The 24,938-nt window shown below is 33.1% G+C and overlaps 1 protein-coding gene across 7 annotated transcripts in view; it reads right to left on the bottom strand.

The window, feature by feature from the left end:
* LOC126763553 (bestrophin-2) overlaps positions 1-24,938 on the bottom strand; it is a 48,874-nt gene that overhangs the window by 15,433 nt on the left and 8,503 nt on the right. For all 7 annotated transcript variants that reach the window (XM_050481169.1, XM_050481167.1, XM_050481166.1 and 4 more), the window contains exons 2-4: positions 10,225-11,581; positions 2,122-2,232; positions 16-202 (exon numbers count right to left, since the gene is read on the bottom strand). In XM_050481169.1, the coding sequence (XP_050337126.1) occupies positions 16-202; positions 2,122-2,232; positions 10,225-10,295 (369 nt within the window). In that variant the 5' untranslated portion in view covers positions 10,296-11,581. The remainder of the gene's footprint in view (positions 1-15; positions 203-2,121; positions 2,233-10,224; positions 11,582-24,938) is intronic.

Below are 24,938 nucleotides of genomic sequence, written 5' to 3' on the forward strand. Positions count from 1 at the left end.
CTTAAGAATACTTACCGTTGCGCCGCCGGTGGCGTTTGGTATGGCAGCGCTGATAAATAGCGCCAAAGTGTCGGGCCACGGCAATAATCTATATTGCTCCCACCAACGTTGCACCACCTTATTTACATAGAAACCCAGCACGAAGGACATGGGTATGCTTTCGCCCTGTTGACCGAAATATATGCGGACTTTGGTAAAAATTCTGAAAAAGAGCGCAAGTAGTTAAGGGCTTCATTGGAGAAATTGAGTTGTACTTATTATGGTACATTTGAAATGTCTGAAATACATTTTATCGGAAAGTATGGGAATGAACTGACTAAATATATCACTATATATAAATATCTTAAGGATTTGTTTGGTTGACATTTTCAATTTTGAAAACCTGTGTCATTATTTTATTGTTGTGATGGATTTCTGGTTATTTGCAGCGGTCAAAAATTATCCAAAGAATATTGGTCTTTGGTTGGATATACAAGTAAACCCGGGCCCGCTTTGATTACGTACCCGAGGATTTCGTGGAAACGATGTAAGGATTGAACAAGCTGGTTAATTTAGGGATAAGATTTATATGTAATGTCTTCTTCTTCTGGAAAAATACTAACTTAATGGTAATTTGCAATCAAGTAGACGTAGTACTATGCGCAAGTATCAATCACCAATCACCAATCCATTTTGAGGTAGTTGCTTTCTAGGAAATTATTAAAGTTATATGAGCTTTAATGTCAAAGTTCACATCTAATATATCTACGTAGTCAGTGTTATCAGAGAGAGAAAGAGGACTGATTTAATCGGGGTTTCAGTAAAGCAAAAAAGAGATGAAAGGTTTAACTAAGAATTTTCAAATACGAGACTTAATAAATAAGCTTCGAAGTAATTAAAATATTACCAAATGTCTAAACTAAAAATATCAAGCTAAGAAAGAGTGCATGTTCGATCTGATCAAATTTTACTCGGACTGGTTCATGTAAACTGCGCACAAAATCGAATAAACTAATAAAAGCATTTTATGGCTGAGACCTTTTTTTATATGCGTATAAATTTTAATCTCTTTCAAGTCTTTGGTAGCTCGTTGTTTACGACGCGAAAAGTTTATCCGGTGATACCAAGGAAAAAAATTTAACAATCAGATTGCTTGAAATTTTGTGAGTCCAATGGAATAACGGCTATGGTTTTTGGGAGTCTTTCTTATTATTAAAACAAGTATTTGAGTGGCGCAAAGCAAAGGCAGATACAATCGTTATGTTGGCTTCAGAAAAGAAAGAGAACGATCTAAACTTCTTTTATGGATCGACTCTACATATTTTTGTTAAAGTTTTGAGTATGAAACGTGTCATTACGAGTTTTTGGAAGAATGTTTTTGCGGAATATTTATGGTGCTTTGCGCATTGGCAAAGGCGAATACCGCAGTCGATGAACCCATGAGATGAGATATGCGACAATACACCGATGGAAGCAGAGGAAAAGGAAAGACTCCTCTCCGTTGAAAAGACCCGGTGGAGAAGGACTCGACTATAATTGCAATCTCCAATTGGCGCCAAACTTCGAAAAATAAAAACGACTGGTTCGCTGTTGTAAACAATAGAGAAGAAGATAAAGCGTGTCATTGTTAGACACATATCAGAGGACCTGAAGACACTAAAGTCCATCTCGTATGAGGCATTAAAAAGTGTGTGGAAATAAGGATTAAGCATTGACATGTGTGTATTGACTCGGGAGTTTATTTTGAAGATGATAATAGAGATTTGTATTAATATACCTGAAAAATTAATTCAGTCCAGATCAAAATTGATCAGATGGTCTCTTCTTTATAATATGTAGTATGTACATGGACTTATTAAATGCATACCGGATTATAATCAAGTTTTCATCATAAATAATATTTTTGTGGGACAGTGTTTCTTTACTAGAATACAAAAGTACATATGTGAATGTAAAATGAAAACTTTGATTTACAACTTTAACTAATCTCAAAGCTCTGGCTTCTTCTCTAAATGATATAAAATTTTTAAATTTACATAACCATACATACATATATGTTAAACAGTAATATATGAGTATATATATATATATATACATATATGTACATATGGTAAAAATCATAAAATATTAGTGTTCACTTACAATTGTTGTTGTTCATTTAATACGAATCTATAGACTAAATTAATTGTATAATAAAGGCATAAGTAAGCGATCAATTCACGCCACACCAATTTGTAAACGCTGCCACGCCATCTGAAAATAAAAGAGAAGAGTAAACATGTTTGATTAGAACACCGACTTATATACTGCGTGAGTAGATGATTTTTTTAATTATAAATAAATAAACAAAAAGTAATAAAAATGCATTTATTAACAGGCGTTTATACAAAACCGGTTTGGTGTAAAAAAATCAAAACGAAAACGGTAAAGTATTACTTCCAAAGAATTTAAATACTAAAATACTTATTGATGAGTTATTTGTAGAATAATAGCCTGCAGCGGTAAACGAATTGCAGGAGGAGCTCTGCACGTTCAAGCGCCGCAGTCAAGGTGTAAGCGCCATGTTATTATCAGTCTGCTGTTTATAACGTTATGAAAACCAACTTTTTTCAATATTTTTCAATCACATACAAGTGTAAAAACAAAAACATTATAACTGTACAAAGTTAAGTTTTTCTTAAGTTTATTTTCGCACTGCATAATTGTTGTTTTCACGTCGCCGCATTGCTTGACATGCACTTGACTTTGTCCGTCTGCCGTTTGTTATTCTCAAACAGGTTCATCGCGCCATTTATGCGTCGGAAAATTATAATGCAAATATGTTTCATAATTGCCGTCATAAATTATATGCAATGCACACACTGTGCGCAGCGTTGCTTCTGCGCAAATGTTTTGACGAGTTAACGAGCAAGTAGGCCGGTGCGGAGAGTCACGCACACGCGCATACACATTCATACATATGCACATTATGCATATGTATGATCGTTGCAGTTGATCGAAAGTAATAAAAATTTATTTAATTAAGGAAGAAGAAGATTCGGACATTTATTTGCTGTTTTACAAGAAATCAAAAAATTATAAATGTTTCTGATATTGCATAAATATAAATACTTGTGCAACTTGCAAACATTATTGAAATTGCAAATATTATTACGCCTAACAATATATTTATTAACTCCTTTCTGCTTGAGCGATGTGAATAGATAACGAGTAAACAACTTTAGTTAGCACATCAAAGTGCTTGCATTCAGATCGGTAAATAACAGTAAATACCGGCTTTAATACTCAAGCACAATGTCAAAACTTCAACTACAAGACTGGCGACTAAGAAATTAAATTACGAGTTAGTTAAGATTTGTTTGTGTATAAAGTGCATATGTATATTCAACTCGCTCCATACGTAAAGCGTGATCCATTTCGAGGTTCCCTACTTTTCTAAAGATAAAACAAAGAAATTTCAAATTTAGTGTTTTTTGAAGATTATCTCTTTCAAATGTTGGCCACGGCTACGTCTCTGATGATCCATTCGTTGTGTCCAATTTTCGATGACTCGTTCGAGCATTATTATTAACTGGCGAATGACACGCGTGATTGTCCGCATAGATTGTAGACTTTACACAACACCCCAGGAAAAAGTCGTACAGTATGATATGGTGACCAATCGACCGACGCAAATCGTGAAATTATATGCTCACCTATCTTCTCTTATTAAACCCTTTCATTGCTGCGATGTGTAGGAAATGGCGCCGTTTTGTTGAAACCAAACGAGAACACCAGCTTCAATTTCAAGCATCAATGAGTCGGTTATCATGGCGCGATAACGGTCACCATTCTTACCGGCATTATGTTTGGAGAAATATGGATCGACGATTTCACCGGCCCACAAACCACCACCCAACACTGGTGTTGTTTTGAATGAAATGTCAGGGGTTAAATATTTTCAGTTTGCTCTCCGTCCCAAATGCGACAGTTTCACTTGTTTCTTCTTGGAATCGGATCTCGATGGGATCTTCTTGGAACTTTTCAAGAAACCATAGAGTGAAGCGATGTTTCTTAGGGAGGTCAACCGGCTTCAGTTCTTGCACAACTTGTATTTTGTACGCTCTCAATTTATGATCTCAACTTAAAATGTACCATACGTCAGGCCGAGTTGCTGCGAATGGTACCTCTACTTGGACCACCCGTTATATGGAAAGTAAATTTAAATTATTAGGAACTTGAGCCTTGGAAAAAAAATTTAAGGGCATACTTGATGAGAAATTTTGAAAAAATCATTTTTTTTATTCTTGCATATAGTACAATATATATGTATGTATATATTAGGGTGCTTTTTTTTAACTATTAATTTTTTTCAGTCCCGTCATGAAATTTCCTTGGAAATACCGTAAAAAAATTCCCTGAAAATTTTAGCCCTTAATATTAGCATTAATAGCTGGACCATGGTCTCTAAAAATTTTCCATAGAAAATACACTACAATCGTGAGTTTTTATCTTTAAATTCAGATCAGAGGTATTTTATGGCATCGCTTTGACTTTAGACACATATTTCTTAGAATTGAGCTCTACAAAAGTGCCCAGTGGAACAAAGTCGTAACTCACACCGGCGAGGTAGGCAATCATTTTACCTTTTAACGAATTTTTATCGAAAATGTTGCATTTTTTTTGTTCAAAATTGTTTGTAAATGAAAAGAGTCAGATATAGGGTTATATATACAAAGTGAGACAATCAATATGTTGTCTGGAAATTTTTGATGAAACTGCTATTCTAAAATCTAGTTCGAAGATGGGATGGTCGAAAAACAAAAGGCATTTGCAAAATAGACCAGATCTTAGGGAGGGACATATTTGCAGTTTTTGGATAAAGTACTTTTTTTTTGTACATGGTTTTGGCAAAAAACTCTATCGTTTTCTTCAAAATTGTGTAAAATGCGTTAACATATTATTTTTTCATATCAAGCTAGTTTTTCACACATAAGAAGCATATCTCCGGAACTACAACACTTTTTTAATATTTTCTTAACACCTTTACAAATATAATTCACAACCACGCCTCATAATATAACGCTATTTTGAATTCCATCTGATGCCTTCTTTGTATAATACAGATATAAACATTAGGAACCAATGATAAGTTCGAGAGTTAATCAGCCCAACACTTTTTTTATATCTTGTAAATGACAGAAGCTTAGAAAAAATGTAAGAAAAAGTGCTTTAAGAACCGAAATACTTCTCGAAATGAATTTTTTTATAGATGGTATGTATTAAAAAATCTATGAAAATTGAGTTAAGAGCTATATAACAATTATCCGAATAAAAAAATGAAATGATCAATACCCTGCATATAAAATCAGTAGTTTTTCACTCAGCCCAACACTTTTTACCTTTATCCACAATTTTATAAATTTCACAAGTGCCAGGTAATTAGTTCGAGAGTTAATCAAACAATAAAACCAACAACAATGATCGCCTAAAGAGGCATATGCTAACAAAACTGTCATTAAAATCTCCAAATCTATTTTGTATGGTCCCAAAACGAAGTTCAACATCCAAAGATACCAAAAGGAACACACAAATATTTTTCATACAATTGTGAAAGCTTTGAGTAAGGTAGGTATGCGCTAGATCTCAATCGGGACATGGTGTCCCTATTCAGTGAAAGCAATTGCGAGATTCGTTTGAATTGATCTGATATATTGGAAATAATCCTTCAAAAGAAATTTAGTGATAATTGAGACGAAATTTCTAAAACTATTTCATAACAAAAGAATGCCCTCGATGCAATATTTTTTTGTATATTTATGTCTTCATTACATTACAGTTCCTAAAAAATTCTCTTAGATTGAAAATTTTTAATTTCAAATCTTAAAATATTGTTTTTCATAAAAAAACGCTGGCTGCTTTGAAAATGAATGAAATAAAAGCTCTGGAAAAACTACCGGAAGGTTTACCAGAAAACATCTATATAAAAATTCTTAGCTTTATATACAGTTATGTATAGATATACCAATCACATAACTAATTAAAAATTAATAAAGGTGAAAAAACAACATTTCATAAGAAACTGCTGAACACATAATTACTTGTTTGTATATTTACCTATAAAGATGTATGTTTGTATCGATAATAATTCGCCACTTTGACACACTAGCTTATAAATGAAAATATATAGAGATATGTATACATATGTATGTACCATATGCACATTAATTGGCAGTGGCTTTGTTGTTTTGTGCTTGACAGCCATTTCGGCTCGTGACACGTGCTTTATCGCCAAATAAGAAATAAAGCCGCAAAACTCGAATAAAAATTGTTTATAATTTTAATTCAGGGATTTTATATTTGACGGTCAATAAATTGATTGATTTTGTTTTTTTTTACATTATTTACATATTTGAAAGCTTTTGCAAGTTTCATAAAAAATTTATTAACTAACCTATTTTTCAGGCGGTTTGTCATTCAAAAAGTTCAACAGCAACTAAGTGACCTCGCAAGCAAATTTTGCACTTCCCATAGTTTATGTACTTAAATACAGATGTATATGATATAAAAATACAATATATATCTGAAATATTTTCCATATTTAAGCTTTAAGAAATCTCTCGAAACTAGTGCGATTTTTTTAATGAAAATCATTGAAATTTTTCATCTTTTTTTCTATGCTATGGGTTATAGTAAAATCAGATGTAGGGTTTCCATGGATAGTTTGAGGTAGAAACGATCTGAGATTAAATCAGGGTCGGAGGATTATAAAAATTTCAAAATGAAGTTGGTTCGGGATTGTTGGAAATCTATCTCTCTTCCTTTGAAGTATTTGTTTTCTCGACGCACCATAGAACACGGCACGACAGAATCGAACAGAAAAAGCTCTCAATGCTGCGACTCTCAGTGAACAATGGCATTTACATACATAGTGAGGAGTTTAATAAATTGCTCTAACTGGTAGTTCTTATGAATAAAAAATTATTTTAATTATATTTATTACATATGTACATATATGTCTTTAAAGTGAAATAATTATAGGTACTCTTCTTATTCATCTGCTGAAATGAGTCAATTAACAAGAATATGATACCTACACAAAGACTAGATAAAGATAAATGTATAATTTTTATATATATGTACAAGTATACCCATAAATATAGATACAATTGTGGCTTCGAGCTAGCTATATTCCATGGTTCTCAATTTCGCTTTCATAATCTGATTATTTTCTCAGTCTGATTATTTGTTTGTTATTATACAATATTGAAGTTCTAATAAAGCAGTAAGCAGCTTAATTGAAAAGAATAAAAAAACCTGTTTCATTGGAGAAAAAAACTAAAAATTTTAATGCAAAATTTATACTCGACTTTACGCGAAAAAAGTGTGACAAAATTAATATGATAAGATGTAATTTTCTAGATGAATAACGCTCTTTGAAATCTGCTATAGATACTTGTGTATTCATGCTGAATGAAATTTAGATTTTTTCTTAAATAATAGTGATTGATTACCTGGCAAATTGTGTGAAAATAAATTTTCCATTCTCATCAACATCAATTAGTCAATGTAACTACATTGTTGCATGGCTTTGAAGTTTTATAAGTAAGCAATTAAAATTCTTTCATGTGATTTCTTACAATACTCACTTTATACATAAATAATATGAGTACATAAACTGCCGGATTGCAATGGAAGATATTTTCAGCAAATTTTTATTATTAATTTACAACACACAATATATTTCTGGATCTCACAGTTTAACACGTTCTCTTCGGTTTTTTATTATAATATTTTATTACAAAAATCATCAATATATGTAAATATTTTAGCCCTACTTGCAATATTAGGTTTAAGTAAAATAATATGTAAATATTAAAACACAAGAAAATATGTTAACTTCGGTTACCCGTCATTGGAGCATTTATTATGACATGAAAGGGCATAAAAAGATCCTTATCATGAATTTGAACGGTCAATGGCAGCTATAGCATATAGAATTATACTGCTCCGATCAGAACAATATATTATAGGAGCGTTGCCTTTCAAATGATTTTATTCCAAATTTTGGAAAGATAATTTCTTCTTCTCACGATCAATACATTGAAAGTTACACACGAAATCATTTGGTCACAGCAACCACAACGCAATTATACCTCCACATGTCCATTTTTCTTACAACCTTATTCTTTCTGCGAGTTCCTGGGAAATGAGAGCTTAAATAAATATAAAGGTATATCTACATATGAATATGCCAGTACATATGATAAACACAAATTTACCGAGATTATGTATCATTTGAACACAATTGCTTTTGTGAAATGTCAACAAAACCGAAAAGAAATCACCCAGTTTTGTTTGTGATGAGTCATGGTAGTTATGAAGAAATTAACTTGCCCTAGATGATAACAAATTTTAGTAAAAACGTGTTTACTTAAAGCTAGTTCTTTAGTAATTATTAATACTGCGAAGTAAGAAAATCTTAACAGTAGTCACAAAATGCCACAGTTTGATAACTGGCTTTGTAAAAAACCCTTGATAACCAATTAATTGGTCACCATGTGCTCTATTGACGTTATTTATAGTGGTTGGTGCAATTTGTGTTGTAAAACTTAAAGCCATATTACAAGGAATCAATATTACAGATTATTATAGATTTAACAATGTCCTCCTCTTCATCCGACAGCTTCTCTGTGGGAAATTATGAACACAGTTCTTTATTCCAACCTCTCTTGGTCATTGTAAATATTTTATTGAAAGAAGAAATATTCACGAATATTTTTTTACTGAGGGAATAAAACAAACTAATGATTTCAGCGGTAAGTCTGACAACAGGTTGACAGGTTGACATAACGGGTCCTTTACTAAAGCTTAGTCATCTAGATAGACTACAGCCTGATTTAATTTCTTGCAACATTCAATTTATCCACTAAAATAATATGGGAAAAAAACATCTGGTTGTGATGCATTGTGTTATGATAAGTATTCATCTTTTTATATATCGGGATTTAAAAACAAAATGAAATTTGAATCATCAAAGGTCGATTTATTGTTTCTCAAATATTTTCCATTAAGAGTTTTATACACTTCTTCATGCGTTTATTACTAATTGTCGAGACACTTTTGCCATACTGATTGAGATATCTGCAAAACCTGCCTTTTGAATGCATGAACCGCCTCTTCAATGTGACGAAAAACGTTGACTTCTTTGTGTCTTTTTAACGAACGGTAATAAAAGAAGTCAGTCGATGCCAAGTCAGGTCTATACAAAAGCTGACTCAACAAATCGATGTTTCGAGTGAGTGATCATGAGTTTACATGATTTCTTGAAAGATAGCTATTAAACACATAATTGCATACCACTCAGCATTTACTATTTTTTACAGTCAAATGTTCATGCAATATTGAATGTATGCTAGTCCCACTAATGCCCATAGTTCTCTCAATCTCACATTAGGTCACTTGACGACCTTGCAATATCAGTTTGCCCATAACATCAATAGTTTCTAGAACAACAACTGGTTTTTGACGACCTTCAAGAAGTGATCTAAGACCTCGCTTGAATTTCCCGATAAATGGTCTGTGATGGAGTTTCATCGTCAAAAATTTAATTGAATTCATCTATGCACTCTTGATGAGTTAGTCGACGTCGAAAGTCGTAAAAAATAATTTTTCGAAAATTTTCGCGATTTAATTGCGTTTTTGGTCAAGAAGAATATTTTAAGTTACTGGACACAACACAAATAGCGCTCTTATGCCAAAAAGTTCTGAGTATGCATACTATGAAAAATGTCAAACTTTACGATGAAGTGAGTTTCCCGATTGCAACACGAGTGTTGCCAAATCCCGAAATTTTGCTTTGTCGCAAAGAAGACTAAATTTACATGTTTGAGATTTAATTTAAACCATTTTTGGAAGTTTCCTCTCGAGAATTAACGGAACTGGTCCATAAAATGCCGTGGTCACAATTTTTCGGATCAAATAATGTCTGTGTTATCATTTTATGACACCTGAGTAAATTCGTTTTGAAAACATTATATCACCAATATTTAAACTTAGCATAAAGTGAAATTCTACTCAAAGCGGTCTAAATTGTGTTCTAGCACTCACATAGCGATTCTCTCTGTTAGCTGTAAGCTAAATAACTTAAATACGCCGCTCTTGTAATATCAATGTTCAACTTTACCCTACCTAACTTGTTAAATGTTTCAAATCAATACTTATAAATAAAATATAAACATATAAAATGCAAATTTTCATACTCACTTCCATAGAATGCGCCAGAAACAGCCAAAGCTACTGCCATTCGGCACTTCACCAGCATATGACACGGTCATATTTTAGCCTAGGAAAATGATGAGGAATACTCTGGATGGATGTAGCTGCAGGCTGCAGTCAGGAACAAACGTAAGCGATAACAGATTAAGCAGTCACTTGACACTGCCAACGATCGGCGCAATCAAGCAGTTGAACTGTCAGCGCAAGCGCAAAACTGCTGCAATAATATTGTCAACAACAACAGTGATCGCTCAATAACAATAACGAAGCGCGTCGTTTATTTTCATAGCTGTAAATGCTTCGCTAATAGCTGGCTTCTGTCAAGCATACTCGCATGGCGAACGATCGTCACAAGCACCGTCACCAGCAGCGCCGCCGTCACCGTCACCGTCACCATCAATGCCGAACAGGTGAATTGCACCCTTCACGTGACGCCCGCAGCCACTACATGCACACGCCTAGCATGCGCGATGCATTGCGGTTTCGTATTGAAAAACGAATTTTCTACGAATGTCTCGTTCGCGCGTTGTTTGCTCTACGGCCAATGGCTTACTGACGCCTCATTATCGAAATTCCGACACGTCTGCGATGCGAGTCGAGAGTTTCGGTTGTTTTATTGTGTTTTATTTATTTACTTCAATTTCTACAGTTTCACGTTGGCATTAATGTGCATCATACTTGTTACAATGTACGTAACACGAAGTGGTGTGTATGTAGGTATTTAGGTGCGCAGATGTAATGTGGTCAGCGAATATATATGTATATGTTTCGATGTGATGGCGTTTTACTGGATTTTTGCATTTATTTATACTGACGTGTTTGTATTTTTTTTTAATATTTAAAATTTTTATTTTAATTTTATTTATTTATATTTTTTTTCAATATAAACCGTTATTTAGACTTGCAGTGGTTTTTGACACTAATTACATATTTTTTCACAACAACAACAATAAATATTTATATTAGCCTCAATCACTCAAGAGGACATAGAATTATGTACTGCACTGCATTTATAAAATAATAACGGTATTTTAGCTAATTCTTTTGCGACTTTTATTCAAACATCATTAAACATCAATGGTTTTTTTGGTCAAGTTTTGCTTGGAAAATAATTTTTAATATTTTTTGCACTCTTCATTTGTTTAATTTTTGCTTAAGTAAATTTTTTCTCTTAATTTTAATACAACCAAATTGAATTATCATTAAAGATATAAGAACAGAACTCACGCACTACACCGCCTTTGGCTTTTTCATTACAACTCAGTTTAAAGATGTACATATGTATGTATGCATAGCCTTAACATTAACCCCGTTTGTTTAGCATTCCTCACTTGGTAAGGAAGTTCTGTAATGAGAAAAGAAACAGTTGTAATTATAATTATTTGTTTGCTTACATTAAATAAATATTATATAAAAAGCTTTACATTCACTTCAGCAAGTACAGGGTGGGCCATCTAACGTTTTAAATTTGAATTATCTATATTTCGACATTGGAAACGTCAAATACCATTCGAAAAGTGACAGATATTCAGTAAAAAGTCTAAAATTTACGAAATGGGTCGCTATTCACTAGAAGAAAACTGGGAAATATTGAAAATTTGAAAGTTTGACCGAGGATGGTCAATTTTACCGAAAAATCATCTTTTCGGACGAGGCTCATTTCCACCTCGATGATTACGTTAACAAGCAGAATTGTCACATTTGGGGCGCTACGTGCCATACAGCAAACGCTACACTCAATCTTTTACGCCCTATCTTCGAAAATCGCATAATCAGCAAAAGAGGTGATGTAAATTGGCCTCCCAGAAGCTGCGAGTTAACTCCGTTTGACTATTTTCTGTGAGGAGCTGTTAGAGATAAATGTTACGCCAAACATCCAGAAATAATTCAAGATCTAAAGTACGAGATTCAAGCTGCTGTAGCTGCCATAAGGCCTGAAACCATCGAGAAAGTACTCCAAAATTGGGTGGATCGGATAAGCTACTGTAAACTCAGCCGTGGTGGTCATTTGTCCAAAATTGTTTTCCACAAATAAATTTCATAAAACAACCTTTTAAATAAATGTTAAACCTTTGAAAAATATCAAGCCGTTTTTTCTTTATTGTACCATCGAGAAAGTACTCCAAAATTGGGTGGATCGGATAAGCTACTGTAAACTCAGCCGTGGTAGTCATTTGTCAAAAATTGTTTTCCACAAATAAAATTCATAAAACAACCTTTTAAATAAATGTTAGACCTTTGAAAAATATCAAGCCGTTTTTTTCTTTATTGACTTTTTATACTCTCGCAACAATGTTGCTAACGAGAGTATTATAGTTTTGTTCACATAACGGTTGTTTGTAAGTCCTAAAACTAAAAGAGTCAGATATAGGGTTATATATACCAAAGTGATCAGGGCGACGAGTAGAGTCGAAATCCGGATGTCTGTCTGTCCGTCCGTCTGTCCGTCCGTCCGTGCAAGCTGTAACTTGAGTAAAAATTGAGATATCATGATGAAACTTGGTACACGTATTTCTTGGCTCCATAAGAAGGTTAAGTTCGAAGATGGGCAAAATCGGCCCACTGCCACGTCCACAAAATGGCGGAAACCGAAAACCTATAAAGTGTCATAACTAAGCCATAAATAAAGATATTAAAGTGAAATTTGGCACAAAGGATCGCATTAGGGAGGGGCATATTTGGACGCAATTGTTTTGGAAAAGTGGGCGTGGCCCCGCCCCCTACTAAGTTTTTTGTACATATCTCGGAAACTACTATAGCTATGTCAACCAAAGTCTACAGAGTCGTTTCCTTCAGGCATTTCCATGTACAGTTCAAAAATGGAAGAAATCGGATAATAACCACGCCCACCTCCCATACAAAGGTTATGTTCAAAATCACTAAAAGTGCGATAACCGACTAACAAAAAACGTCAGAAACACTAAATTTTACGGAAGAAGTGGCAGAAGGAAGCTGCACCCAGGCTTTTTTTAAAAATTGAAAATGGGCGTGGCCTCGCCCACTTATGGACCAAAAACCATATCTCAGGAACTACTAGACCGATTTCAATGAAATTCGGTATATAATATTTTCTTAACACCCTGATGACATGTACGAAATATGGGTGAAATCGGTTCACAACCACGCCTTCTTCCAATATAAAGCTATTTTGAATTCCATCTGATGCCTTCTCTGTATAATACGAGTATAAACATTAGGAACCAATGATGATAGCGGAATAAAACTTTACAAAAATACGGTATTTGAAAAATATGTAAATGACGTATTATGAAATCTCGATTATCACTTTACCATGCGAGAGTATAAAATGTTCGGTGACACCCGAACTTAGCCCTTCCTTACTTGTTAAATTTAAAATTTTATATGGCCCACCCATTATAAGCCTAAACGAGTTGCCATTTTTCAAACCACAAAAGTTAAAGTAATGAAAATACTGAATATTATAATAAATATTAATATGGTATATACATATATACGTGTGTTGGTATATGCAAAAACCATTTGACTTGTTAGTTGCTGTTTATAGAAATGTTTAAAACTCAATAAATTTTACTAGGAATTCCAAGCTTCAATAATAAATTTAAGCAAGTTAAGACTTAAGTAGCGCCACAAATGCAGTTATATGTATGTATGGAAGTGTGTGTGTATTTCCAGTTAATTATACCTAATTTTTCTGAAATCATGTTTCATACGATTTAACTAAAAATGTTCTGATTATTAATTATTTCATATATTATATTAGTACAGACATAGTCATTATTCTTCCAATGGATGGCTTTAGTAATCTGTTATGATAATTGTTATATACAGTTAGAATTTTCAAAAAATGGATTTGTTTATTTTATTTTCTTAATGTTCATAGTATATTTAAAAATACACACAGAAAATTTCACATTGAACGCGTTTTTTTGTTTTATCAATAAATATTTTTTCTATGCACAATTTTAGTACGAAATTTTGTTCAATAAAATTAATTTGCCTATTCCTCCAATTAATACCAGACTTATCTTTACTTTAACGAAATGTGTTTGTTTTCTTTTTTTTTTTTTTTTAATTTCAGAGGATTCAGTTCAGAGATATAGTGTGTCGCCGCAAAACGTCTTTTTTGAGAGGAGCTCTCGGAGATTAGCTATAATCCTTTCTAAAAAATTTTTTTACTAATACTAAGTCCTAAAATATAGTCGAAAGATACCATAATACTAGTACAAATTTATATAGCAATAAATTTAAAAGTTTTCTCAGTAAAAGTTCTCGAAACTTCGGCCTTCTATCTGTATATAACCTCTTAATTGAAAAAGGCGAAAACGCAAGCCAAGCGGCTGAAAATGTGAATGGTTTTTATGGTCCTAATACTTTGAGATTAAATCATGCGTAGTTTTGGTTTCGCTGATAACTTTGCAATCAAAGGTACGCCACGATCTGGAATACCAACTGTCGAAAATATCGATAAAGTAATGGAAATTGTCAAGAAAAAATAATTAAAAAAATCTGCATTGTTCGAGTTTCTACCAGCAAATCGATGCTGAAGCGGATGCTTACTTTGTGACGAAGAGTGGGACACTTACGACAACGTCTAGGGAAAAACAGGATTGGCAATCAGAATACTTATTTTTATGCTTCCACCTTGGAGCTTGGACTTGTTATCAAGTGATTACTACCTGTTCTTGTCTTGTCTCTTTTCTTCAAAAGAAGCTTGTGAAATATGACTGTCACAGTTATGAAATTACATTGAAAATGGTAAAAGTTATCGAACAAAACGGATCACAACAGGAGTGAAGTGGCTTCGCTTTAAAAAAACAAGTTAGGAAGGGCTAAGTTCGGGTGTCAGCGAACAATTTATACTCTCGCATGATAAAGTGATAATAATTTACATATTTTTTTTTTATTTTGCTGTAAAATTAATTAGATTAGATCAATTTGTGTACTTTGAGTATTGAATTGTATTTTCATTTCCTAATGTACATACATATATGTATGTATATTATACAGAGAAGGCATAAGATGGAATTCAAAATAGCGTTATATTGGAAGAAGGCGTGGTTGTGAACCGATTTCACCATATTTCGTACATGACATCAGGGTGTTAAGAAAATATTATATGCCGAATTTCATTGAAATCGGTCGAGTAGTTCCTGAGATATGGTTTTTGGTCCATAAGTGGGCGACGCCACGCCCATTTTCAATTTTTAAAAAAAGTCTGGATGCAGCTTCCTTCTGCCATTTCTTCCGTAAAATTTAGTGTTTCTGACGTTTTTTGTTAGTCGGTTAACGCACTTTTAGTGATTTTCAATATAACCTTTGTATGGGAGGTGGGTGTGGTTATTATCCGATTTATTCCATTTTTGAACTGTATATGGAAATGCCTGAAGGAAACGACTTTATAGAGTTTGGTTGACATAGTTATAGTAGTTTCTGAGATATGTACAAAAAACTTAGTAGGGGGCGGGGCCACGCCCACTTTTCCAAAAAAATTACTTCCAAATATGCCCCTCCCTAATGCGATCTTTTGTGCCAAATTTCACTTTAATATCTTTATTTGTGGCAGTGGGCCGATTTTGCCCATCTTCGAACTTAACTTTCTTATGGAGCCAAGAACTACGTGTACCAAGTTTCAACATGATATCTCAATTATTACTCAAGTTACAGCTTGCACGGACGGACAGACGGATGGACGGACAGACAGACATCCGGATTTCGACTCTACTCGTCACCCTGATCTCTTTGGTATATATAACCCTATATCTGACTCTTTTAGTTTTAGGACTTACAAACAACCGTTATGTGAACAAAACTATAATACTCTCCTTAGCAACTTTGTTGCGAGAGTATAAAAATGTTATGCCGACCAAAGCTAGTCACACCACTGAAATAACTAAAGCGGTTACCTCCAACCTTCCGGTTGCTTTCATATTTAATTTCTCTTTGAATGTCAGATGAAGGTTATGCTCTTATCATAGATTTTGTCCCCAAATGGATAACATTTATCTCCACATCTTTCGCTGTAATCTTTATGTACTGATAACAACGATCAGATATTTGAATATATGAGTGAAATATGTGGAGAACTTATCGGTTATCATAAGATCAATTGTTACTAAATATTTACGAAATATGTGCTTATCATCTTCTCCCATTGATTGGGTACATTCTGTATATATCGTTCAATATTCATCGTGGAATTATATGAATCATATTATAATAACGAATTGGTACAAAATGCTCCAGATCCATTATGAACAGGATTAGCTTCTTCGCTTAACCTTAATTTAAATATATATATGTATATTAGAATTTGAGACAGTCTTTTGAAATTTCAATTAAAATTATTATCCGTACCTTGGTGCTAAAAGGATTCTTTCTTGTTTTATTTTTTATTCATTTGCAAATATTTTCTTACATACCTACATATATAAAAATTGGGTTCCAACGAGAATTTTAGTGATGGCTACCAGTTTATTCAATTTCTACTTATATTTCACCGACGGTAGTAATAAATGAAGTGAATGTAAACAGCAATTAGTTTGGGTGTGTGTGGGTGTGGGCAGGTGTTTTCAACAGCTTAGTTTAAGCACACAAACTTCATAAAAATAATTACTATATTTGGCTTTTTACTACCGCTTTAGTCAAAAATCATCACAATTTCGTAAGCAAATGTAATTTTTAAATCCATTAGCTACAGTTTATGACGAATCATAAATCCATAAAATAATTACTAATGACTATATTTATTTTTGTAAATGAACGCAAAGCGCCAGCTCTTCGCCTCAACTCAAAAGCGTTAGATAGTTCCGCCACTGAGCAGCAAAAGCGCCCGAGAATAGTCGCCTATTGCTGCCACTTTCGTACTTTACAAAAATTAAGTCGTAATAATTTCGTAAACAAATTGAGGCTTCAAGTTAAAATCTGTTAACACATCCATATATCAATCTTGGATTTTTTTGTTTTAGCACAGCCGCCATCCGTATTTGTCGTAATATCGTGAGTAAACACATTGAGGCTGTACTAAAGTTCATAAGCTTGTTGCGCGTCAAATCTCCGTGCCACTTCACGATTTCGTATTTAAATTTCAATTAGCTGCTTTACAATTGCATTTTGTTTAATTTGAAAAGTAATAATAGAGTTACATATGCAAAACAACTTTTATTATATTAAAATGAAATTACAAGTCGTTAGTAGTGATGTGCCGTACTTTGACGATGAAGCTGACAAATATAAGATGTTATTCATGCATTTCTGTTTGCTAAATAAGAAAAAAGCTGAAACTTTACGTCTAATGCAAATCAATACGGTTATAGTAACTATATGTACATACATATGTGTTTGTTTCTATAGTATTTTTAATATTTTTACTCAAATCTCTTTTGAATGAAATTTACATTTTTTCTGAGTTTTTTATTAAACCAAACACTTGAAGATTGGGTGGAAAGTAATAATGTTTGTAAAAATAATAAGTTACGTACTGTATGAGTATATTTTAGGTCCATATTTTACATGGGTTGCATGAGTTTACGGGTTCCAAAAAATCGATTTTTTTATTTTCTAAATAAATTCTACAACATCGCTAGAATATTGTCCTAAAATTTCAAGATGATCTGAGTAATAGTTTTGGCGATACAGCCTTGAGAACTTAAGCGTTAGAGGCTAGCTAGGCTAAGTGCACCATCTTTAAAGGCGTTTTTCTCGAAACTGTGCGTTTGAAGCCGGTAGGCAAGATTTCTCCAGAACATGAAATTTTATACAGGTTTTGAGATAGAATTCTTGAAGACTTGGACGAAAGATTGATGAATTGAAAAAAAAATTTGCGAAATTTCCACTGAAATTTTATTTTTTTTGCAAAAGTGTCTGAAAAATATTCAATTATTTTCCTTAGCTTTTAAGGTCTTATACGAATTACGTACTTTTTTACTTTAAATGATCCTGTAAGCAATTATCCTGGCAACACGAGCGCATCTTGTTTCCGAGAAGCCACCGGAAATGTCTTCGCATTGGCCGAGTTTGAAAAATATTTTTTTTTCCAAAAATTTCAGAATTTCTTTGTTAATGGTGTGCATTTGTAACAAAAAAAAAAGTTCTAATAAAATATTTAAAATTGTTGAAAAAGGCTATTTTTTATACGAAGAAGTTCATGTAACTCCTAAAATTATTATTTTTACCATCTGTGAAAATTTGACTAGTTCATTTTTATGTTTGTGTGCAGTTTGCTTGATATTTCGCGCTTCCAAAGAAATCTCGACTACAGACATAAAGAATTCTGTTAAGGTCGTGAAGTTATGGAAAACTTGGATTTCGCGAATTGTTCATCCACCCCTGTAAATGACGAAAACATGACAGTGTTTAAAAATAGTCGTGTTGGCAAAGAGAGAGATAGGAGAGGATCTCAACATCTCTTATGGATTGACTCAACAGATTTTGGTTAATGTTTTGGGTACGAAGCATATCAATGCTAGACTCGCAAAATCGTCGTCGAGTAGAGATGATCCTATATTCAGCAAATGCACCATTACTGACATCAGACGTGAGTTTACGAATATGTGTGGAAACTGTCTAACAATCTAGCGAATCGCGCTCCAAAATTGAGCCGAAGTCGAAAAAAACAAAATTCGCAGAAGACACAGAAGTCCAACCTAGCCGAGGTTTATAACAAAGATAGGGAAATTTGAATAAATCGTTGGTATGGTTGTATTAGTTCAGGAGCCTAGTTTGAAGGCGATAACAAAATATGTACTAAAATGCGGTTAAATGCGGTAAAATGTAGTTTTTATGTGTCAGTCCGGATTAAATTTGATCAGCTGCCATTAATGACCAAATTTTCAAAAAAAAAAAAAAATAAATTGCATTTGCCGGAGACTAACATAGACAACCGAGTCAATGATATCAAATTTTGTATCAGCTTATACAAAGCTTAACCTAGTCTCTGGTTTGTAAATATTTTTCCTCGAAGAAAACAACATGTCTTCAAAAATACATTACTAGTAGCTAATAGACGTTTTCTGCCAATAATTCGGATAAAGTTAGCGACGAAGATGGAGAACATATACACAAGAATTACAAGAATTTTGTTGGATATCAAGGAAAAGTGGTTCCACTTCTCTTCACTTCACTGAAACTGGCAGCTATTGCGTAAATATAGTTAAGGAAGTGCTGGATTTCTATCAAATCCCTTAAAAAACTAAAACGAAACGTAAGTATTCAGGCATTTGGTGAAGTCAATAATTGCCTTCCGTTGGTTAGTGTAACTGAAGCTCTATATGAAAAACTCTCGAATGTATTCAAAGCGACTAGTTTTCACGCCGATGTGCCTAGCCACTTATTTATAGTATGTGGCAGACTAAGGCAAAGAACATGTTGCGAGCAATAGTCGCTAGAAAATTGCTTCAAATTTAAATAAATACATTTGTTTATATGCAAGCGGTGGCATCGCTCGCTGGCGTTAATTACATGACAGCCGATAAAATCTTTCTGTTTTATTAATATGCACACATGCATACACACACACACACACAAGTATCTGGAAAACTGAATGCATGAGCACATCTTTAGTATTTGTGTTGCTATGTGTTGTAGATTTCAATTGGATTGCAATAATCGCTTAAATGCTGTGCATTTACATTTATATGTATGTATTTGTGCAAAATTTTGATTACGTCTTTGGTTGGCGCATTTCACCTTGACGTATATTTGTTGGTATTTTGTACGTTTTTAAACGTGCCAACCTGCTGTTAATTATTGGCGAAACCAACAACTAACAGTTACTTAAATATACATTTATTACTTCCAAGAACCCGGGGCTGAAATCAATGCTCATCGGTCTGAAAGCTGTTGCTATCGGCCAACAGTGTGTGTGTCTGTCAACTGCTGGCATTTATATGTATGTATGTATGTATTGTCATAAATTGTATTTCTCGTTTGCAGACTCTCTGCTGTTTGTGTTGGGTTATTCCCCGGACAAATATACATAGCTTTAAAACACCTTTTCGAATTGCCTGAAATTTTTCATGAAAATAAACACATACATATATACAGCCATACTCATTTATACACACATCCGCAATTGTTTACATATTTCATTTACTCTTACTTCTTACTTCAAACGAAATTATAAAAAAATTTAAACAAATAGCAATTTAAAAAATTATAAACATTTGCAAAAACCTTGACTCCACTTTGGCTGATCCACTTCACTTATTTTTTCTACGTTTGTCATTTTGTTGATGTGTTTTTAGTTTTTTCTTTTATTTTTCCTTCGCTCTGGCCGATGTAACAAGTCAATTTAACAATTGCAAGCAGCAAAAAGCGACAGACAAAAGTGTATTTAATTTTTCAGCTAAATATTGACTGCTTAATTAGCAAAAAATACTTAATTATCTCATGCTGCAGGTGAGAGGCAATGTTTTTGTAGAGAATAAATCTAAAGGAGAAAAATATGAAATATGCCGTCAATTGGCATATGATCAAATTTGACCCGGACTGACAAAATTTTTTTTTAAATAAAAATCAATATTATTATAACAAAATGAACCTTTGAGCAAAAAAGTCTGTCAACGATTAATCCAAATTACAATATACTTCTTATAAAACTTAGTTGAACTTTAGAGCCTTTAGTAAATTTAAGTTTTTTCGGCTTCAGCTCAGTTTTGGAGAACCATTTGTTATATTGTTGGACAGTTCAACATCATTTTTGGGAACTCACGTCTCGTCACCAGTTGTCATATGTTTTATTAAATAAAATTCCACAGCTATGTTGTCCAGCATGTCTTTTGTGTTCTCTACTCCACGTCGTTTTTAAAAAAATTTCTTTTGGTCCGAGTGCAGCGTTAAGACACTTCTTACCCACAAAATTAACCAAAACCTGTAGTGTCGATCAATAAAAGATGTGCCTCAGCTATCTCTCTGATGCCAAGACCAATTTTGTCAAGCTGAAATATAAACTTTTTCGATCTTATCGTTATTAAAAGAGGATAATGGACGACTTGCATGAGGAAAGTTTTCGATGATTTCACGACCTTCCCTGGATGTTTTGTACCACCCATTGTATTCGTGATAAAGTTGACTACCCCAAAACACTTCTGCAATATTTTCACCGATTCCGTATCTGTGATCTCATTGGAAACACAATATTTTAGAAAACTCGTTGTTAATTTTATTTCTATGGTAAAAATCGCCAGAGAAACCATTCGCATCGCAACAAACAAAGTTGTCGAACTTTCACTAATTGACAAACAGCGATCAAACTCCACATGAACATAAAAAAGTTTGAACTAATCTAGAAAAAAAATTGCTTTCAATTCGGTTTGCCCGTTCGCTTTAAATGATTGAGTCCGGTTGAAATTTGGTCAGCTGTATTATACTTTATGATATGCTACTTATTCGTACAAATACTCTAAAGACCCCAAAAAGCCAGGTTAATTGCGCAGGATTTCAAAACTGAAGCTGAAATGCTTTATACAAGTATTACAGAGAAGTTGTAAGAATAATATTTTTAATTATATCAGTATGTGTTCGAAGTAAGCTCTCAACACAGATGGTCCAGCGTACAACATTTCTGAATCTGCACACTATTCTGTAGAGTTCTGCGTACGAGGTGTTTTGCAAATACGCCGCTACTTATGAAGAGATCTCGCGTATTTTGCATTTAGTATGGGAATGTGATGCTTAAACATTCATTAAAAATTCTATGAATATTTATATTTAGGTTCTCTAGTTCGCGTGTGGTTATTCAAATTCCTTACGCAAAAGGCGAAATTCCGGATTATCTGATTAAAGTTTCTAGTTTCTGATGCTTAGGTAAATAAACTGGTTAATGAATAAAAGTAAATGTACGAATTAGATAAAAATATTTTATAGAAAATGATTTTGTATAAACATATAGACATACTCAATAAAGACGAGCTGCGCATTATTTGTGTATTTTATTATTTGCTAGCGCTTTTACTTAGCACAACCGAGTGTTAAATGTTTTCACCTAACTATAGCTTCTGCATACAGATCTTAGTGTCAATAGCTCTTTGCTTCAATGCATAGAAACATTAAATATTTAAATAAGGAAAGAGTCTTATGAAAACTTCGTATTAAAAATTTGCATTCTCATTTAATTTTATTTGATTTTATAATTCTCAAATTGAGATTTGTTAGAATATATGTGTGTAGGTATTTGGAAATTCTTTCGTTACCAAATCGAAAACAAGCAGTGTTTTAGAACTTTTTTGCGAAGCTGTCTTTTTGTAAAAATCAAAATGTTGACTATCATCTATCATCTATTACATATAATAATATTTATTTTTGGTTTTCGTATTTGAGATTTCATTGAATATGCTAAATATTATGAGATTGTAAGAACAACTTATTGAAAACTAAATACAAGCTAAATATATAGTAATCCTCTTATCTTCATTGTTTATTGAGTCAATCAAGTTAAAAAGTCTGAGAAAATCATTAATTATGCTTTATTGTTAAATAATTTATTTTTTATCGAATATTTACAACTTCATTCAATTAATGAATTGCTCTTTAGGTCAAACGGTGTTGTTAATTATTGTAAGATTTTAAGCTCATTAAAAGCAATTTCTTCCAATACTGAGATATAGTAATTATGTATACCCCTATATGTACTATATACGTATTTACATAAATTTGCATACATGCAATCGAACCTCATCAGAAAAAAACATTTAAATGCCTAATCTATCAGATATGAGTACATCGGTGTTCCCAGCAACAGATTGCTTCATTGTTTTCTGAGTACCTTGCACGACCTTCGCGGTTGAATCCGCACCCTTTTATTGAAGTTTTACTTATTTTTTTTTGTTTTTTTAATTTTTTGCTTTTGACTGCGAATACTTAAATGCTTTTAATACCGAAGTTTTGCAGTAATGACGTCCTCGCTTGGCTTTTATTTGCGTAATAAAAACACGTGAATTTGGGTTTGTGTGCATGTGAATACCCGAGCGGTGAAGACGCTTTGTCGAAATTGGAAACTACAAAGGCGAAACAGGTGGCGCTTATAATAAAAAGAAGATTATTAATAAGTAAAAAAGGGCTTAGTTCGGAGCGAAGCTAAAATTAGGCACTCGGCAAAGCGTGTGATGCATTGCAAAGGTATTTTCAATGATTTTAACAAAATAAAAAGAGTTTTATTCTAAAGAGTGGAGAGTGAACTTTCTATAAAATATTATTTCTGTAAAATATTATTTCTATGATATTCACTAGATTGCAACTAAACCTATTAATGGCAAGAATTCATTCTATTAATGGCAAAGAGTATATCTCTATCAATAAAAGACTTTTCAGACATCCATCAATTGGCGGCCTAAAATTTGTAGCACACCACAAATACGCCAAAGCTCTGGTGACAAGTGAGGTCGGCTTATAATGAAGTTCTACGGAGTTCAACTCAGTATAGATCAAATTCTTCAATCTGTGTTTTTAGATTATGTATGAGTTATTTTAATCTCTACTACATTACTAATTTTTCCAGCTTTTTATTTTCAGAACTATCACATATTTTATAGTTTAAGACAGCATTATTTTGATAGCTTGGTTAGATTACATATATATGTGGTAGCAAGAATTATAGACACATCAATCCCTATGTTACAAAGGCCAACCGATAAATAAACGGTCCTACATATACTGCAAGTACCCTTGAGCAGTACATTGCGCTCGGGTACAACTACCTGGTCGTTTCATTTGAAAGAGTGACTCATACTAAAAGTTGATCTGTCAGTGAGTGATCGCCAGCAAAAGTTTGCACTTGATTGCGCAGCGTGCAAACAACGTTGCACACATGCACACACACATATGTACATAGTCAGGTTGTGTGTCATATATGTACATTATTTATGAAAGCATTTGTTTACTACAGACTTAGTCGTGTGTACAAACATATCAGCTTCAGACTTTCAGCTTTTCGCTCCGGTTGTTAATTTAACGTTTTATCGCAGTTTACCGGTCCAACTTAGTTCAATCTTAAATGATTTGTTTACATAATAAATATTTTACCTCTTAGTATAATATAATACTATATACATATATATAAGTGTGTATGCGCACAATTTTTTTAAAGCAAAATGCTATAAAAAATATATATGTAAGTAAAATGTTTATATCATAACTTTGCCCCCAAGAAGTTGTTTGGCATGTGGTGGAGATACATATGATACCAGTATGTACATAGATCTTACGAGTTACGTATAGATTATGTTCCGCAAAGTCATTTCGAAGGTAATACATAAGTATATGCTGACAAGAATACTATTCTCTAAGCTTTTATAATCATTGCCCAATAACATTAATGAAATAAATATAAGGAAATTAATTATCTCTGCGTTAACTAAAATTTAAAATTATTCTTATCACATACCCAGATGAGATGATTATCTTTGCGACGTAAGGTTCTTTTCTTTGTTGTGATTTACGATTTCTTATTTACTCATTTCGGTCTTTATAAAAGTCATGTATTTGAGTAAATCTGGAAGTTTCTTAGAAATAACTTCAGGGTCAATAACATCTGCTGGAATCTTTATTGATGAGGAATTATGCTGACGTTCAAAATCCATAGAAGAGCAATGACTTTATATCTGCGAAGGTTGCGAAGGCAGATATCCATCCATATCAATCCATGAAGGGGTGCTACTAAGATATTTCTCAGGCAAGAATTATACGTAGGTACATAACAACTGACTTCATGGTGCGAAGATCCTAAG

Source organism: Bactrocera neohumeralis, chromosome 6, assembly GCF_024586455.1.
Source record: "Bactrocera neohumeralis isolate Rockhampton chromosome 6, APGP_CSIRO_Bneo_wtdbg2-racon-allhic-juicebox.fasta_v2, whole genome shotgun sequence".
Classification (NCBI taxonomy): domain Eukaryota; kingdom Metazoa; phylum Arthropoda; class Insecta; order Diptera; family Tephritidae; genus Bactrocera; species Bactrocera neohumeralis.